This window comes from Spermophilus citellus (genome assembly GCF_964194105.1).
Source record: "Spermophilus citellus genome assembly, chromosome: 5".
In the NCBI taxonomy this organism is placed as follows: domain Eukaryota; kingdom Metazoa; phylum Chordata; class Mammalia; order Rodentia; family Sciuridae; genus Spermophilus; species Spermophilus citellus.
In genome coordinates, this window is record NC_138186.1 from 5,841,731 (window position 1) to 5,856,215 (window position 14,485).

General features: G+C 42.5%; 1 protein-coding gene across 5 annotated transcripts in view; it reads right to left on the reverse strand.

The window, feature by feature from the left end:
• Positions 1-14,485, reverse strand: part of E2F3 (E2F transcription factor 3) — a 693,003-nt gene that overhangs the window by 391,077 nt on the left and 287,441 nt on the right. For all 5 annotated transcript variants that reach the window (XM_081296306.1, XM_081296305.1, XM_081296309.1 and 2 more), the window contains one exon: positions 2,787-2,835. In XM_081296306.1, the coding sequence (XP_081152432.1) occupies positions 2,787-2,835 (49 nt within the window). The remainder of the gene's footprint in view (positions 1-2,786; positions 2,836-14,485) is intronic.

The following is a 14,485-nucleotide window of genomic DNA, read 5'->3' on the forward strand; positions in this document are numbered from 1 at the left end:
CAACAACTGGCTGATGGCTACAAAGGCCACATTATTTCACCAACAAGCAGCTGCCTAGAGGGAGAACCAGGAGAGACAAAAGAATAGAAGTTCACCTCCAGGCCCTGTTTTCCATCAACTAGGAGATCCCAGACAAGTCACCTGATTCCTTCATAGTTCACTGCAAACCAAGGGCAGCTACCAAAATTAATCCCCCATTTCCCAAACTATCTTTTCCCACTAATAGTACTTAATCCATCAGTTTTCCCATCCTCAAATGAAACTGGCCAATGAGTATTCCCATCACCTTGATCTTCAACTTCGATTCCTGCAGACTCTCACAGCCTCTCCAATAAATCCAATCAAGTCCAAACTCACCAGTGAGAAATCATCCCTAGATAACCCAGCCTGGGAACAAAAGGCCTTCTATGATTTCCAAAGAAATTACACCTCTGCAAGCCATCTGGACAACTTCTATGAACATTGATGACAATCAGTAATTTTTTAAAATACTATTTCTTGGAGCAATTTTAGGTTCACAGCAAAATTGAGCAGAAGTACAGAGTTTCTATAAACCACTGCCTCCCCACTACCAATATGCTGTACTAGATTAGTACATTTATCACAAAGAGTCTACACTGACATCATTACCATCCAGAGCCAATAGAGTTCACTTAGAGTACGTTCTGTGGCTTTGAACAAGCGTACAATGACATGTGTCCACCATTAGAGTATTATACAGAATAGTCTCTGTCCTGAGCATCTTCTGTGCTCTGCCCATTCACTTCCTCCCTACCCCCACCCACAACCACTGACACTCTGACGCCATAGTTCACCTTTTGCAGAACATCATATACCATGTGTAGCCTTTTCAGATTGACTTCTTCTAATTGGTAATAAGCAGTTAGGGACCCTCTATCTTTTCAAGGCTTGGCAGTGCATTTAAGTGCTAAATAGTAGTCCATTGTCTAGATGTACCCCAGTTTATTTATCCATTTACTTATGGAAGGACACCTTTGTTGCTTTTAAGTTTTAGCAATTGTGAATTAAGCTCTTATAAACATGTGCAGGCACACATTAGCTTCAGACTGACTTAGGTAAATATCAAGGAGCATAACTGCTGAAGAACAGTTTTTGTTAAACAGCCGAAATGTCTACCAGAGGGCTGCGCCATTTTGCTTGCCCATCAGAAGAGTTCCGTTCCTCCACAATGCACTAGCATTTGGTACTGTGTTTTGGACTGTGGCCATTTTACTAGGTATGAGCAATGTAGTCTTGTTGCTTTAACTTGAAATTCGCTAATGACATATGTTGAGCATCTTTTTTAAATGCTTAACTGCAGGTGTATATTTTCTTTGCCAAAGTGTCTGCTAGGTTTTTGTCCATTTTTTAATTGTGTTGCACATTTTCTTACTGTCCAATTTCAAGAGTTCTTCACTTACTTTGGATACAAACCCTTTATCAGATGTACTTTTTACAAATATTTCCTCCTATACTGTGATTTCTCATTTTCTTGGCAGTCTTTTGTAGAGCTGAAGTTTGACTTTAATGATGTCCAATTTCTCAATCATTTCTCTCATGAGTCAGACCTTTAATGTTGTATCTAAAGTCACTGCATACCCAAGGTCACCTAAACCTTCTCCTATGGTATCATTACCATTATTTATCTTTCTAAAAGTTACTGAAAGGCCACTGCGTGTCTGGTGCTCAAGACCCGATCAGGCAGCAACATCTCAAGCATCTTGAGGCACTGCTGAAGCAGCTCGTCCAACAATCTTGAGAACAGTGCTTCTCGATGACAGCAGGGAAATCACAGTGTAATGTCAAAGTACAGGCTTTGGATCCAGGGGACCTGGCTGGATCTTTGTCACATACTAGTCATGGGCCCGGTGTCTCAACTCAGCGGCAAAAATGAGCAAACTATTTAAACCCATTTTACTTTACGGTACTGTCGTAAATATTACAACAGCGCCCAGACGATGTACTCTCTAGATAGTCATGGGACTGGAGTGGAGTTCAGCAGTGAAGTGATAGCCCAAGATAAGAAAAGACTAGGTTTCCATCCCCAGCACCTCAAAACACCACCACCACCAACAACAACAAAAAAAAAAAAAAAAAAAAGAGGAAGGTGCATGCACACATGTGTGCGGGGTCGGGGGGTGGGGAGGGTTCTGCAATACCTTCTCCAATGTGTAATTTTGAAAATTCAAAGTAATCACTACTATAAATTTTTCATTTTGATAGTTCATATTATTTTGGAATTTCAAAAGATGACTAAGGTAAGTATCATTCTCAGTCTATAATCGTCAATCCCAGATAAACAAAAGTTCAAAATTAATGCACAAAAACATATGGAAGACATTGGACACAGGACATACTTCAGTGAGCACTGGCTAATGAAATAATCAAAGCACAATTCTATTTTCTAGTGCCACTACCAAATTTATACCTGAAAGTCTATAAAATAGTACTCTTAAAATGAGAAACTGTAAATCTCTGATGTGAATAAAATCATTTCCCTATTTTAAAACTGATTAAATTCTGTCTTCTGATCTAAGATTCAAACTAAATCCATTATATAGAAAAATAAAATTAAAAAAAATTGACTAGAGCCTACTTCATTGACTCATTTGTACGGCAATCAAACATACACTTCCTGGTCAATGCATGAAGTCAAGGACAAAACTGAATGATTTTAGATGTAAAATAACTTTTATAAAGATGGCCCATAAGTGTGAACAGAGAAGTGTTTTTATAACATGGTTCAGAAAACACATGTGCTTGCTTATCACATTTTCAACAATTACCTTTAATTGTTTCCTCCACAACTTCCACCACTCGATCTATCTGTTGAACCTAGAAGAAAAAACAAACAGACAGCAATGGTAATGGAGAAGAAAACGTACTCACGCTTCTGCCCGAGTCGACGTGTATTTCCTAAGCACATCAATGCTGGTTTTCTTTAATCAACACATTTGGAGAGATTATTTAAAAGTTCTATACTAATGTTTTGTGTAATAATGAAGTATGAAATTATCACCATCTTCTCCCCCAATGATTGAAAACAATAATCGTACTGCTTTCAAACAAACTGCCTGGATAGACTATTTATGTCTCATATAAACTTAAGTGTAATTAAGACATGTCTCCTCCCACAGAGCTTTAAGCAAAAAGGATGTAGCGACCATCTACCCAAAAGGACATGCTAATAGTAAGGAGTGCTACCCCTAATGCTGTGCTTTATTGTTTCGACTGTTAAAGCCTAAGGGTTTCTACCAGGCATCCACATCCATGAAACACAAGGCTGAGTAACAGGCTCCCGATCCTGTGCCCGTGACTCGAGGAGCCCTCCCAGGGTGCCAAAGGAACACAGGACAAAGATAATAAAATCAGACCAAGGGAACCAAAGTGACTTGAGTGACAACGGGAGAAGCCTACCAAGCAAACTGCAGAAGGATGGTTCGAGGTCGGAAGGAAAAGGGAAAAGACCAAGTAAAATTATGATCCAAGAAGCTAGAGGAATCATCAGGAAAAGGTCAAGGCTGATTCTCTAAAGATGCTCCAATTATTATTGTCTTCATACAGAAGAATCCTATGTGCACTGGAAAAGTTAAAACCAAATACGACTACCAAAAGAAAACAGCAGCCGGGCGTGGGGGTGCACGCCTGTAGCCCCAGCAGCTCACGAGGCTGAGGCAGGAGGATCTCGAGTTCAAAGCCAGCCTCAGCAAAGGGCGGGCGCTAAGCAACTCAGTGAGAACCTGTCTCTAAATAGAACACAAAATAGGGGTGGGGATGTGGCTCAGTGGTCGAGTGTCCCCAGGAGTTTCATTACCAGTACTCCCCCCAAAAAAAGCAAACAACATTCCCTTCCTCTATTTCCACTCCACAAATAACTTTATGATGAGGCACCAGGTATTTTTCTCATGCTGAACATTTATATAAAAAGTATTTTCCTGGGCTGGGGCTGTAGAGCACTTGCCTAGCATGCATGAGGCACCGAGTTCGATCCTCAACACCACATAAAAAATAAAGAAATAAAATAAAAGCATTCTGTCCATTTACAACTACAAATGTTTTCTTAAGTTTTTTTTTCCCTGAATCTTTCTATAGTGCTATTTTTCTTAAAAAATGACAGTGGAAACGTGTGCGCGCGCGCGCTTTGCCCCTTGACTTTTCTGCTTTTTTCTTTGTTCATCCTCATTGCATGGATGTTGCAAAATGTATTCATCCATAATCCTACTGATGAAAGAATGTCATCACTCTACAATAATGCTATGAAGAACTTAACTGAGAAGAACCTGTTCAAAAATTTTTATTATAAATACAATAGCAAGTCTCCTAAAATCTCCTTTCAACCTCAGTGTCCTTCAGGAAAATAGGGAAAGACAAGCATGCATAAACCCTGCCCTGCCAGAGGTAAAGTGACAGAGAGAGGAGCCAGCAGTGTGGAAGGCGGCTCAGGTGGTAAGTACACACAGCCCAAAACGAACGTGTGTTTAGAGGTCGACAGACTTAGAGGAAGTGAGCTCTGTGGTAACAAATAATAAATAAAATGGAGACACTCACAGCTGTGGGCAGAAAGGGAAAGAGAGCGACTCCAGGTAGCTGAGGAAATGGAGACTCGGTGTGTTTTTGTTTGGATTAGTGCATTTCTTTCTTTTCTCCCTTTTTGTTTTTCTAGATTATATGCTAAGAGGAGAACAGGGATAGAGAAGGAAGAGTTGAATACAGGAGAAAAAAATGATGGTGTAAGGGCCCCGAGAATGGGGGACAGGGTGCAGGCTTCTTGTGAAAGCAGAGGTCAGAGGACAGCAGGGGAGCAATGTCCATGCTCCGGTGGGATGAGGGAGAAGGCAAAGCAAGCTCTCGTCTGCTGGCCTCGGTCCGTCTCAACAGAGTAAGAAATTCATGTGCTAAGAGTGAGAAAACGTGAGGAAATAAGGGAGTGAATGTCCACAATCACCTGTTTTAAGAGCAGGAGCGAGTGGAACTAGGAACTCGTAAAAATTGTCAGGACTAAGAAGCAAATTTCTAGCAGTGAGTTCACTACAGCTGACTCTCCCTCAAGGCCTAGCGGCTTCAGTATAGGAGGCAAATAGGCCAATTCAAACTTGCTGATTCCATCACTCACTCAACATTTATTGATATCTGATGTATACCACAGATCCAAAGGGCTAGAGAAGCAGCATTAAGAGGTTATGGAAAAGACTAGAGGGAAATGGAAGGTAAAAGCTGACTGTGCGTTTTGGATAACATCAAGTTTGGAAAATAGGTGAAAAAGTACAACCATAATGAAGAGATGAAGTGGGCAGGGCTGGGGCAAGAAGGGGAGGAAGAAGAGAGAAAAAGAAAAAAGAAAGTCAAGCAGAGGGCACAATCCAGAGTATGGATACAGGCATTTGGTCTTTTTGAGTAATCCCAAGTTCCCAGATCTGGTCACAGAAACAGGTTGCTGAAAAACAGTGGAGCTGAGAAATAAGGAGGGGTGAGGTTAAAGTTTGGTGAGACATCCAATAAGGGACGACATTGACACTGCCCAGGGTGACAAAGAGCTGGGCAGGACAGGGAAGAGTTGTCCAAATTTTCCACTGAATGTAGATGAACAACCAAGATATCAAATGATAATATGAGTTGAAGAATAAGAATGAAAAGAGCAAAATATGGGATAACTCGGTTGCGGGGCCAGAACCAGAGTGCTCTCCCATGCACTTGGAGATACAGAAGTTCAAGGGAGCACTGCACCCTGCCTTGGACCACCTCAACTAAGAGGCCATACTGCCAAGGAAGAGAACATGTGGAGGAGCAGTCTGCTACAAGTACGGTGAGTTAAAACAATAAAAGTCTTGGAAGAAAACAGACATAAATCCACGCCAACCTTGGATTAAACAATGATCTCTCAAATGTAACAACAAAGCATGAGTAATGAAAGAAAAAATAGATAAACCAGACATCACCAAGAGCCAAACCTCTTGGTCCATCCAAGGACACTATTAAGAGAGTAAAAAGATGCAGAAAATGCAAGAAAACTTTTACAAATCATGAATCTGACAAGGGATGTTTATAATTATGAGAAGTCCCACAACTCAAGAATAACAGAAATATTAAAAATGAGCAAAGGAGCTGAATAGACGCTTCTCCAAGGAGATATACAAATGGCCAATAAAGAGATGCTCAGCACCATTAAGCCAATCAGAGGATTCGAATCGTGACAACAAGCAGGAGACTGGGATTTTGTGCACATACAATTTAAAAAAATGAAAACATTCTGGAAATGGATGGTGGTGAAGGTTGCAAAACAGTATGATCATGCCTCACGCCCCTGACCTGTGCACTTAAAAATAGCTAAAATTGTCATTTTCATCATGCATATTTTACCACAATTTTAAAAAACCACTGAGATGAGCTCTCACTTCACACCCACTGAGGTAGTATCCTAAAAAAAGCTGATAACAGTGATGATGAGGACAGGAAGCACTCCTAATGGAGCTAGACTCAATGCAGCCAGTTTGGACAGGTCTGCAGCTCCTCAGAGGGCTGACCAGTTTCCATATGACCTAGCAATTCCAATTCCAGACATACACCCAAGAGCAATTACAGTTTCAGCCACACAAAAATTAGTGCACAATGTTCACCGCACTATTCAGAGGCAATGGCCAAAGATGGACACTCAAGCACCCTTCAGCTGATAGGTGGGTAAACAAAACGTGGCATATCTACACAATTCAATATCAAGTCATAAAAGGGAATGAAGCATTGATACAGCATTACACTAAATGAAAAGGCCAGACAAAAAAGGTGACATGATTCCATTTATACGAAATGTCCACAAAGGGGAATGACAAGAGGTTAGTGACTGCCTAGAAGAGAAACGGGGTGCTGAAGAGTGCTGGGTTCCTTTATCCAGTGATGACCACAATGCTGGGCGTACCTGAAACCATGTTACCCACGGAACTGGAGGCACTGTCCAGTGTGTGGATTGCATCTCAGTAAGTGATGTGGCCAAAAAAAAAAAAAAAAAAAAAACACCAGAAGGTGGTTACCTGTTCTAGGATCAACGTCATTAAGTCAAAGGAAATTTTCTAGATTAAAGAACTAAGAGACCTGAAAACTAAATGCTGCTGTGGAAACCTGGATGTGCTCCGCACCCCTTTTCCTATAAAGGACATTACAAGTGACAATAACCATGATGAAATAAAAGTTTGTATACCAGCTTATTGTATTTCACCAACGTTAACTTCGTGATCTTGGTGATGACCTGCCTTTCTAAAACCCACAGGTACTTAGCAAAGGCACCATACCTGCAGCGTACTTTCAAGAGGATCAGGGAAAAAAACATGCATATAAAAACAGAACAAACTGGTTAAAATACTAGTATTGGGGAATTCTGGGGAGAGGGCATATGGGAAATCTTTGCTTGCTTTTACAAGTTTTCTGTAAGTATGATATTATATCAAAATTAAAAGTTTCACGGTGTATGTTTACGTATGCATAGAAGAAATGAGGGCAGTTCTTTTACCCTGCTGGTTGTGCAGAATATGCTTCAATTAATATAGCTGAAAATATATTCTGATTTTTAAAAAGCACTCGATAGCATTTGTCTTAAAGTTGAAAAATTCTGTATCGCCCACAGATGAAAATTACTGGCTGTTATGAGAAACTCTAGGGCTTAAGAGTCCACAAAACTTAAACAGGTACAAAGTTGGGCGGGGGCACCTAGTTCAGCAGTACAGCACTTGCTTAGCATGCTCTAGACCCTTGTTCCATGCCCAGCGCTGGAAAAACAAAAACAAAAAACAAGTAAGTACTTGATGAAAAGCAGCAGAACAGTTGAAGCTCACTAGACGATTTCCAGAACATACTATGTCTATTTGCATTTCCAGTAAAGTGGGCAATGGAAGAACCAGAGGGGGAAGAAGAAGGAGAAACGACAAGAGAGAGAAGCAGGGAGGGGCGGGAGTGGAAGGAGAGCTCAGGAGGTAGATGGGGGTGGGAGGCAGGAGACGGGGAAAGGCCAATGTGGGCAGGAGCACAGACCCAGATTCACACACGCTGACAAAGAATAGACGGGATTCATTCTGGGAGAAAAGGAAAGCTGTTCTTAATTAATACTATAAATTGTAGCCCTGAATACACAAGAGCTTATTCTCTGGCATATAATTCAAATAAAATAAATAAAACAGTATCTCGTGTCCTTCAGGCACTTAGTTATAAATACACAGAAAAAAAGCAGGCAGTGTGTTCCATTACTGACTCCATATGTTCTCAACAATGAGGAAAGGAGTTAATAAACAACTCATAAATAACGCTCATGAGTCATTCTGCCGGGGAACTTTAAAAAGAAGTTCATAAAAGTATTTTATCCCACTATTATCAACTACTCCAAATTTATAACTGATCATGTATTGAAGAAACAAGGCTCAACAACGGCGCCTAAAGCCAGGAGAGTGCTGCTCCAAAACCTCCTCACTGCTGGGAGCAGAGCGGTCCCTGGTGTCCTCTGCAGTGGTGGAGACGTCCCCAGGCTGGGCCGGTCCCAGTGGTCACTGGCCACACGTGGGTGGCACAGACCCGAGGCAGGCTGCTCTGAGCAGCTGAAATTCTACCAACAGAATTCTGGACTGAATCGTCACCTGTGGCTAGGTAGCTCATGGCAGCACTCGCTCTGGCCTCCCAGGAACCAGTGCACATCTGGAACACAACTCTGCCAACTAGGCTAGAAAAGAAGTCCACTCACGTGAGGCCATCAGAGAACAAGCCAATGCCCTTCTCCTGTCCGAGATCCGAGATTCTACTCTAGCATCCATGAAGTATCTCCCCACACATCAAAAACATAGGGGCTGGATAAGTGAATGACTAAGAATGCAGTGTCAGCCGTGCTTCTTCAACAGCGGCTTGGCTTCAGGGTCCCTGCTGATACCTCACACAAGCACTGTCACCATGGGTCCTCACATGCACTAGTTAAGACACTGCTATTTTCAAGGCGGGAGGGACTGAGGTACAGGGATATCAGCTAGATTTCTGCCCCAGAGTCTCAGATCTTGGGTCCAGAATGGCAGACAGGTGGCCTGCTTTTGAACTTCCTTTTCCCTATGAACACAGAGGTCAATCCAAATAATGGGAGGATGCTACCCAAGTGGCCCCAGACCTTCCAGGTACCCCAACAACACTCATCCCCCTAAACTCTCCCTACAAACTCTCACGGTATGAATGCAATCACCTGAGAAGCTAACCCTGCACCGCACACTGTTAGAGAAACTGGGGGCATCATGGTGAAAAACGGAGTCCTCACTTCACGGATCTTTCATTCCAACTGGGGAGACAGATGCAGTAACTGAAAATTGTGCTTTCCTATCCTGACAGATACTATAAAGAAGAAGGGGGGCTGGTGATATAGCTCAGTTGGTAGAGTGCTTGCCTTGCATGCACAAGGCCCCGAGTTCAATCCCCAGCACCACACAAAAATAAATAAAAAAAAAAAAAAAAGAAGGACATGGGAATGATAAGAGGTAGGCAGGACAGCTCTGCAGTAGTGTTGCAGGTGACATCGCAACAGGCAGCATTAATCCTAAACCACACAGCACAGGCATCAGTGAGAGCTGGAGGGGGCAGGTGGGGAAGACAAGGACCCAGAGAGAAATGATGCAGGGATTATGAGGTTAGAAGGCCAGCACACGAGGGACAGGGTGGTAGGAGATGAGGCCAGATACCCAGGGGAGGAAGATGATGTGATACATCGTAAATCCCACAGTCTGGATTCAAGTCTGCTTGCAAAAGAAAGCCACTGGGAGTTAACAGAGCAACGTGAAGACTGCTCAGACCAGTTTACTGAGAACCTGCAGGGACTCTGCTTAGCCACGATGGTGTGACTCACTTCATACCTGTATGAATCTGGCTGGGACTTTACAGTCTCTTGATGTTATCCCAGGACACCTCAAATTATCGTAGAAGTAAGGGGCTAAAACATCATAGGCACACAAATGCACACAAAAGAAATTTCTCAGCTCTCTTAATCTTAGATCAATAAAAAAAAAAAATCTGTCATTTTCATTCTAATTAAGAAACATCAGACCAGAACTTCTAAACCACCCAGAAATTCAGGTCTCTTTAAAGGAACAAACTGGTCCAGATTCATTCTTTTAGACGTGAGCTCTAGCGTTCACAGCATCACTGACCGACACCTGTCCTTTCCCCCTCAGGTCGTCTTGGTGCTCTTGGTGAAAGTCATCTCTTGTTGAAAACAAAAGACAAATAGAAGCATATATGGTGAACTTGCTTCTGGACTCTGTTCTGCTTCACTGGTCTGTGCGTCTCCTTGTCCCAGCACCATGCTGTTTTCATCACTGTCACTTTGTACAATATTTGAAACCAGAAAGTGTGATCCCACAACTTTGTTTTTCTCTGCCGGGATCATCCTAGCAACTTGGGATCTTCTGTGGTTCCATGTAAGTTTTAGAATTGTTTTCACGATTGCTGTGAAAAACTGTCATTGGCATTTTGATAGGAATTGCATCAAATCTATGTATTACACACACATAAAAATCCACTCAAAAGAGGTTAATGGCTTAAACACCAGACCTGAAACCATAAAACTTCCAGGAGAATAAATGGGGAAAAGCGTCATGATGCTGACCTTGGCTAAGACTTTTCAGGTATCACACCTAAGATTCCGTTAACGAAAGCAAAGATAAGCAAAGGGGGCTACATCCAGCTCCAAAGCTCCTGTGGCTTGCAAACAATCCACAACCGAAAAGGCTGAGTGGGCTGGGAAATCAAGAACACTGGGACTTATAAAGACTCGTACAACTCAGCAGCAGAAAACCAAAGGACCCAGTTAAAACGTGGGCAAGAGTCAGAATAACAATCTTCTAAGGAAAGAACACAGATGGCTAACAAGTCCATGTAAGTTACCCAGGGACACCAATCTGCAGGCAAATGCAAAGCCAAGCCACTGAGATGCCAGGGCACACTTGTTAGGATGGTCAGCAGCAAGACAGGAACTAAGGCATGCTGCTGGGGTGGGTGGGTGGGAGGGAAGGGAGCCGTGCACCACCAAGGGCAGTGCAGGATGCAGCAGCCCCGTGGGAGAGCTGGGGAGGCTCCTCTGTAAGACTAAGGAGGGATGCGCCACAGGACCCTGCAAGGCTGCCTATGGATAGGCAGTCAAGGAAGGGAAATCAGCACCTGGGAGAGATGCCTGTGTCTCTGATCACTCCATCATCACTCATGATAGTCATCCTCAAAAAAAAAAAAAAAAAAAAAAGATATAGGTGCCCTTTGGCAGATGAATGGAAAAAGAAACTGTAGTAAATATAAATGATGGAGTACTATTCGGTCTATAAAAAGGAACACCACCAATGGCCAAGGCATGGATGAACCTACAAGACCCTCTGCGGAGGACAATAAGCCAGACACAGAAAAGCAAGTGCTGCATGATCTCAGCCATAGGTAGAAGCTAAATACGAAAAACGGCCAAACACACAGCAACAGGGCACAGCCCCAGGTTTACCAGAGGTGGGAAGGAAATCTGGAGAAGGAGGTCAAAGAGTGAAAACTCAGTCACACACAATGATTAAGACCAGAGACCCGGTGGGCCTCCTAAAAACTGTGGTTAGTGATGCCATATTACAATGAATTTGCTAAGAGGGAGGCGAGGTGCTCCTCTGCATGCACACTCTATAGCAATCACAGCAGGGGAGGGACAGCAATCTGCTTGGCTACCCTAACTCCTCTCTATTTACGTGTACCAGATCCACGTTTCACATTATAAATGTGTCTGGTAAAAGAGGAAGAAATAACGTCCCATCTTTGGTCAGAATTATACATGTAAAAAAGTCTTCCCCATCAATTATATATTCAACTTTTTCACTTTTACCATAATGGGGATTTGAACCTGTAACAGCATCAGGAAGGTCAAAGTTTGATATTCACTTCTCTAGAGAAAATGTTTTATTTCTAAAAATTTTGCTCTAAGCTGTTAAGAAAGTCCCTACCTTAAATGGTATCAGAAGAGAACAGAATTTTCAAATCTGTTAAATTTGAGGAAGTCCATGGCAGTCACTGAGCAGCAGCAGCAATACACAACACTACATCCCAGGCACCAAGCAGAGCAACGGTTAAGTACCTTGTGTGAGGTCACTCGGCTAGGAAGTGGTACAGCCCCCGAATCCATGCTCTTAACCACAATGTGAGTGACATTTTAAAATGGGCTCTGAGTTTACGTGTCCTTCAGGTATGGTGCTGACACCCACCTCCCTCTTTTTCCCCAGTAACTACAGGGTCAAAATCTGGAATATGACAGAAAAACTATTAGAAGACGATGCAGAGATGAACAGAAATAGTTTCCCAAACTCTGCCCTGGCACCCACACTGTTGTTAACGTGCCAGACCGACCTGGATCTGCTCACCCTTGGCAGCATGGCACGTGGCAGAGACAGGTTGCATTTCAGCCTGTTTCAAACGCTGCCTCACACACGTGATTTGCGGAATCCAAGTGTCCACATTGAAGCAGTTACTGCACAGTCTGCACCTTCAGGATTACGGCAGCCAGCCTGAAAGGATGTCGAAACCACTGCAAGTCGACCCAGAACGGTCCCCGAGAGGAGCAGACACCTGTGCTCTGCACACTTCCTCGCTCTCCCAGACAAGGCCCTCTGCCTGCAGGGCACACAGCTGGCGTGTCTGGAAGTTCTGTCATTAACAAACGCCATCTCTATTAATGTGGATACTGCATAACTGAGAATTAGCCCCACTCTAGGAAGAACTAACTGCTCCTGACCAGTCGACATTTCCAGGCAATTCCATGTGTTCTAGGGATCATCCCACTAAAGTCTCTAGGAGGCTGGACGAGTTCTGGACTCAAACCAGCCATTCTGTCTCAGAACCAGAATGCAAGCTCTTTGAGGACAGGGACCTTTGGTAGTTTCATGTTAGCTGCACGGCCAGCACCTAGAAGGTTCCAACCACCAGGTCTGCATGCAATAAGACCATCTGGTCACCTGGGGAACAGGTGCCGTGTTGGGTGTGCCCTGACACAGGACAGTCTCAGTGGAAGTTTAGAGAAGCGCAGAATCCAGTTAAAGCTGTTTCTCCTTCCACCTGTTAACACCTTCCATCAAAGGAGCTGTATGAAGAAGTCTCATTCTTTACTCGGCCTGCAAATCAGCTGTGCAAAAAAACCCCAAGCATCCTGCTAAAAACAGCTCCTCATGCCACTGAAAGTAAACTTTTTAATACTTAAGAACTACTTTTCCAGGCCAGGTTTGTACCTCAGTGGTAGAGCACTTGCCTAGCACATCTGAAGAGCTGGGTTCGATCCTCAGCACCATATAAACAATAAATAAAATAAAGGCATTGTGTCCATCTACAACTAAAAAAATATATATTTTTAAAAAAGAACTACTCTTTCTTAGCACAAAATAATGTGATTCATTTTTTCATTTTATTGTGACTTACTATAATTCAGAAAGTTTCTAATTTTGCAGCATTTCTAAGAATTCTAATCAGAAACAGTCCTCTACAGGCATCCAATTAAAGATAGTTTTGGTTTCCTAACCTATTTTTTTTTAAATTCAGTCCTGTGTATTCAATCTTCATATATAAAAAGTCAATTAAGACAAATAAGATGTCATACAATTTCCACAATAAAAAAGTTCTATGAAAGGGTACTGACAGAGAAACACTTTGATAATACTTCATGCTGGTGAGTATAAAATCAAATTACTACATGAAATGTTAATGATATATAACTGTGGAAACATTTTACAATATGCTAAGTTAAAATAAAAAGCATACTGTGGGAATTAATGTATTTTGTGTATTTCCTAAATATCAGGAAATGTTTATATGGAACAATAAAGAAACAAGTGATGGCAAGACCTTCAATAGACCATCAATACATAACCTCAATAGTTAAAAAGCTCATGTAAAAAACAGAATATATACAACAAAACAATCCAAGGTTGCAATTAAGCAAACGATGCAAAGGTTAAAATGTTCACAGGGATAAACAGTCATAATAATTGTGTATAGAAACATGAATTTCTTTACACTCATTGTTCAAAACATGTGTTCTTCAGTTATTTCACCCATCATAAAGGAGCCAGATAAAATAAATCCAAGGAATGCTAATGGCAATGAAATGGGAATCTGAGACAGAAAAAAGGGGTGTCAGGGAGGCAGCTGTGTCTCAGCACTGCAAACTGCCTCCCACAAACAGCACCAGGCACCCTCCCTTATGCTAGGGATTCTGTTTTCTTCTTTCTCTTTCGATGCTGGGGCGAAAATCCAGGACCTCGAGCAAGCGCTCCACCACTGAGCTACACTCCCAGCACCCCCACACCGTGTTAGAATGTCCCCTGCACCCAAACGCACAGGAAGCTCTTCCTTGCACACAACAGAGTTCAGAAACACCACTATAAGGTACACAGAGAAGAGGCTTTTTCTATTCCCCAGAAAGTCTGCTTTTCCAGCCATGTAATTCCCTGGGATGAAACCCAAGATGAAC